This window comes from Vicia villosa, linkage group LG1, assembly GCF_029867415.1.
Source record: "Vicia villosa cultivar HV-30 ecotype Madison, WI linkage group LG1, Vvil1.0, whole genome shotgun sequence".
Classification (NCBI taxonomy): Eukaryota; Viridiplantae; Streptophyta; class Magnoliopsida; order Fabales; family Fabaceae; genus Vicia; species Vicia villosa.
This window is the reverse complement of record NC_081180.1, coordinates 52,153,838-52,159,199: the sequence shown is the minus strand read 5'-3', so window position 1 is coordinate 52,159,199 and position 5,362 is coordinate 52,153,838. Positions and strand designations below refer to the sequence as shown.

General features: G+C 37.3%; 1 protein-coding gene across 1 annotated transcript; it reads left to right on the top strand.

The window, feature by feature from the left end:
* Positions 1-3,247: 3,247 nt before the first annotated feature.
* On the top strand, positions 3,248-5,134 carry LOC131606174 (L-lactate dehydrogenase A-like). The gene is made up of 2 exons (XM_058878447.1): positions 3,248-4,205; positions 4,420-5,134. The coding sequence occupies exons 1-2, from the start codon at positions 3,600-3,602 to the stop codon at positions 4,861-4,863; spliced, it is 1,050 nt and encodes a 349-aa protein (XP_058734430.1). The 5' UTR covers positions 3,248-3,599; the 3' UTR covers positions 4,864-5,134.
* Positions 5,135-5,362: the final 228 nt, after the last annotated feature.

The following is a 5,362-nucleotide window of genomic DNA, read 5'->3' as shown; positions in this document are numbered from 1 at the left end:
TGTTTTTGTCATATTTTTCAGAACAATTCGTTCATTACTATCCTGAGAAGGCAGAGAAAGAGCATTCGACCTCGCTAAAACTACGATTCAATACGCTTAATGATCTTGTAAATGTCATCTTGGAGGTTACCAAGTGTGTCATAGAGTTCAATGAAATTCAAGTTCATTACAATTCACACAATGTAACAGCCTCAACACAGGCTATGAATTTGATAGGAAAGCAGGGTTCGTTGATTAAAACTATACAAGAAAGTACTGGTGCTTCTGTTAGATTTTTAGCTAGAGAGGATCTTCCATCGGATGTTGGTGCCGACGAGAGGATTGTGAAACGGCAACGCGAAACCTTAAAGGTTCTTAAAGGTCTAGAAGCAGTAGCCGGGAACCTGAGGAAGTTTTTGGTTGATCATAGTGTTATTTCCCTATTTGAGAAAAATTTCAATGCATCAATCTCCCAAGACTGCCAGACAAATTTCTGGGCCGAGAAACCATCACTCCATAGTGCTTCACAATGTAACATTGTTACTAATATTCCTCCTAAAACAAAAAGGGCTTATTTCTTTGCTGACCGTGAAAGGCAATTGGATTCATTGCTCTCTTCCTCAACAATGTCACAATATGAACAAGATTCTTCAATTTCTGGTCTTCATTCCGAGGTTAGTGTTGAAACTGAACGCAGTTCTGAAAAAGGTATCAAAGTTGATGCCAATTACTTTGAGCATCTGTTTGATTTGGGCGGTAAGTCGAAGTCTGTTGAGGATTACCTCATTGTAGTTGAAAGAAGGGTGAATGTTCCGTTAAATAGGCAACATGTGTTGGCTTCTAATTGGAACACAGCTTTGTTGAGCGTTGAAGGAAAATTGAAGGGAACAGAATGGGATCCTGATGATTCACATAGGACAGGAAAAACAGAATGGGATCCTGATGATTCACATAGGACAGGAAAGGGCAGTGCGTTTCGTGAGTCAGGGTATAAGGTTTTGGACCTTCCTACTTCTTATGTGCCGAATAGAACTCCTGCAAGGAAGCTTCTTGCTACACCGACGCCTATGGGGACTCCGCTTGATCAAATTCCTGAAGAGAATCGTGGTCCGCAGTTTCATATTCCTAAGGAAGCTCCTGGTGGTTTGCCTTTCATGAAGCCTGAAGATTATCAGTATTTTGGGGCTTTGTTGAATGAAGAAAATGAAGAGGAATTTACTCTCGATGAGCAGAAAGAGAGGAAGATTATAAAGCTTTTGCTTACAGTGAAGAACGGTACACCACCACAAAGGAAAACAACTTTGAGGCAACTAACTGATAAAGCTTGTGAGTTTGGTGTTGGACCTTTGTTTAACCGAATTCCTCCGTTGCTTATGCAGCCTACTTGGGAGGACCATATTCAGGATCGGCATCAAACTCCTATCAGTGTTACGGCACCGTCGAACGGCACCGTCATTGCCGCTCCGAACGCGAACCAGTTAGTTACGATGTCGTTGTACGTCGGTGACTTGGAACTGAATGTTAGTGATTCACAACTTTATGAACTATTTAATCAGGTTGGACAAGTTGTTTCTGTTAGAGTTTGTAGGGATTTGGCTACTCGTCGTTCGCTCGATTATGGTTATGTTAATTTCAATAACCCTCAGGATGCGGCTAGGGCTTTGGATGTGTTGAATTTTACTCCACTGAACAACAACTCTATTAAGGTTATGTATTCTCACCGGGATCCTTATATTCGGAAGAGTGGCTCTGCTAATATTTTTATCAAGAATTTGGACAAGACAATTGATCATAAAGCTTTGCATGATACTTTTTCTACTTTCGGACATATTCTCTCTTGCAAAATAGCTACTGATGGTACTGGCCAGTCTAAAGGTTATGTTTTCGTCCAATTTGAGAATGCTGAATCTGCTCAGAATGCAATTGATAAGTTAAATGGAATGCTGATCAATGATAAGCAGGTGTATGTTGGTCATTTCCTTCGTCAGCAGGATAGAGAAAATGTTCTTAGTAAGGCAAGATTTAATAATGTCCATGTCAAGAACCTATCAGAGTCATTTTCGGAAGAATATTTAAGGGTTACATTTGGAGAATATGGTAGCATTACTAGTGCTGTTTTGATGAGAGATGCATATGGTAGGTCGAAGTGTTTTGGTTTTGTCAATTTTGAAAGTCTAGATGATGCTGCTAAAGGTTTTAAATGGAAAGAAATAGTGGTATAACGGTGGAGATTTGGATACAAAAATGCCAGCTAGATCTTCTTTATTCAAACAATGGGATGGAGGAAGAAAAATATCTCCATTTTGGTATTAATTTTAGAACCTTGAGGACAAGGTTCAAGTGAACCCGGTGGCAATGATAGAGGGGTACAATATTATTTATTAGTATTATTATTAGTATTATTATTATTGGGCTTTTAGTAGTGTTTGGGCTTTTATATTATTAGTATCCACTAAGAATATTATATAATGTAGTCTCATAAAGACATTGAGGGCAATCAAAAGAAATCAAAGTTATATTTTTATCTCTACTTTTTAGCTTATTTTTTAATGTCTTTCTTCTTTATTGTTAAAACCCTAGTTCTATAGTCTTGGTAGGAATTTCTTCCTATCATCGACTCAGAGAATCATGAGATGAAACATTATTAATTATTAATATAGTATCAATTTTATAAATTTAATAATTATATTTTAGTAGTTCTATTATTATTATTATTATTATTATTATTTATTTTTAATAGTAGTGGTTGAACATTATATTATTATTATTATCATTACTATTACTATTATTATTATATTATTATTATTATTATTATTATTATTATTATTATTATTATTATTTCTAGTATTTATTTTTTAATTTAGGGTCAAAATATTGAATAACAAACTGTTATAAAAAATCACTATCACTATAATATGTGGTTAGAGTTGTTATCATGACAACTTTGATATTATATATACGAAGATTAAGATTAACATAAGATAAAGATAAGAAATAAGAAATTTAGACATAAGTATTTTTTATAAAAAAACACATTTACATCTTTAACGTGATATTTAATTTGCAATGTTTTTCTTTTTATAAAAAAATAAATTGTATTTTTTTATAATTTAGAATTTACCACAAACTAATTCATCCTACCAACAGAACATGGTTTAAGACTTAAGAGTATAAAAATATCTTCCCAAAAAAGAAACCCGTATTCTATAAAAAGGATTATACCCAAATTTCAAAATCAAAAAGGCAAAACCCGGCGGTTTTTTTCTTCTCCAAACCAGCATCTTTCTTCCTTTTTCAACATTCCTGTGTGCTATATCTCTTACATTTCTTCTTCTCTCCTCTCACAAACCACATTAATACCCTCAAGTTTCAGGGATAGGATTCAGTAACTTTACTGTGTATGTAACTTTGTGACTTTAGGCAAAATTGAAGAGAAATGAAGGATTAAAATAAATTATATCTTGAGAGAGAAAAATTAGTTTAGAGAGAGATAGAGGGAAAGTCACAAAGTCACCACATCACCAAAGTCACCCAAACCCTCTCCCAAGTTTCAACTCAAGTTCTCAACGTCATTCTACACTTATTTCTTTAACCATACTCTCTCTCACACACACTTCATCATGCACAAAAGCAGTTCTGGTTCATTAGGCCCAGACGGCCTCGACCTAACCCAATCCTTCTTCAAACCCATCTCCAACGCATCCCCTCCCTCTCTCACCAAACGCCACACCAAAATCTCCGTCATCGGCGCCGGAAATGTCGGAATGGCCATCGCTCAGACCATCCTCACTCAAGACCTCACCGACGAGCTCGTCATCGTCGACAACAAACCCGACAAGCTCCGCGGCGAGATGCTCGACCTTCAGCACGCCGCTGCTTTCCTCCCCCGCGTCAAGATCAACTCCTCCGTTGAATACTCCGTCACCGCCGGCTCTGATCTGTGCATCGTTACCGCTGGTGCACGACAGATCGCCGGTGAGTCGAGACTTAACCTTCTCCAGAGAAACCTCGCTCTCTTCAAAGGAATCATACCCGTTCTGGCACGTTACTCGCCGGAAACGGTTCTTATAATCGTGTCTAACCCCGTTGATGTTCTCACCTACATCGCGTGGAAGCTATCCGGGTTTCCATCGAACCGGATCATCGGGTCGGGTACTAATCTAGATTCTTCTCGCTTTCGTTTCCTCATTGCTGATCACCTCCAGGTCAACGCTCAGGATGTTCAGGTCATTTTCATTTTCTTTTTAATTATTTACTATGTAACATCTCTGAAAATAAATTGTATATGTACCTGTGTCAAACACCTGCATAGACACTTGTGATTAGTTTAATTTATTATTTTTTAAATTATTATCGGTGTTGCGCGTCGGAGTCTGGTTCGGTGTCCGTGTTGGTTTTGTTGGAAGATTGTGTTATTAAATAGAGTTATTGGTGGTGCAGGCAAGCATAGTAGGGGAGCATGGGGATAGTTCAGTGGCATTATGGTCAAGTATCAGCGTTGGGGGAGTTCCTGTGCTGAGTTTTTTGGAGAAACAACAAATTGCTTATGAGAAAGAAACGTTGGAGAATATACACAAGCAAGTGATTGACAGTGCTTATGAGGTGATTAGTCTAAAAGGCTACACTTCATGGGCTATTGGGTACTCTGTGGCTAGTTTGGCTCGGTCGATAATTAGGGATCAAAGGAAGATTCACCCTGTGTCTGTTTTGGCTAAGGGGTTTTATGGCATTGGTGATGTTGAAGTGTTTTTGAGCTTGCCTGCACAGCTTGGGAGAGGTGGGGTACTTGGTGTGACTAATGTGCACATGAATCAAGAGGAGGAGCAAAGGCTTAGGGACTCTGCTAAAACCATCTTAGAGGTTCAGACTCAATTGGGTATTTGAATGGTGATTTATTTACATTTTCCATGGTTTTCTTCCACTGCAAGTGTTTTTTGTTTACTACTTGCTTGTATCCAAAATGTTGGCCAGACTCAGATCTTGTGATAGGTTGTGTAATAGTAATAGGTGTACTATGTAATATTTACATCAACCACTCAAATTATCAACTTTTCTATATGATTCTAGTCTTTGTGCCTCTTCTTTGTTCACCACATTGGGTAGTTTTCTTAGTTTTATTTTAGTATAACAAGTGTCCACAATAACCACATATTCACTCCTATAACATTCCAAATTAGAGAAATGAGTTTAGTGACTTTGAACTCTTAAGCCTTTTTGATGACTTTAGGTATTTTTTTAAGAGAGAAAACTGAGAAGAAATCAAATAAGATGAATTTTTATTCCAGTTTCCCAGTTTTTTAGTGCAAGTGGGGTAGTTTAATGCAAGACTAAAACTGAATTTTTGTTCATTGAACTTGACTTCTATAAAATTGTCAAGGTAAAG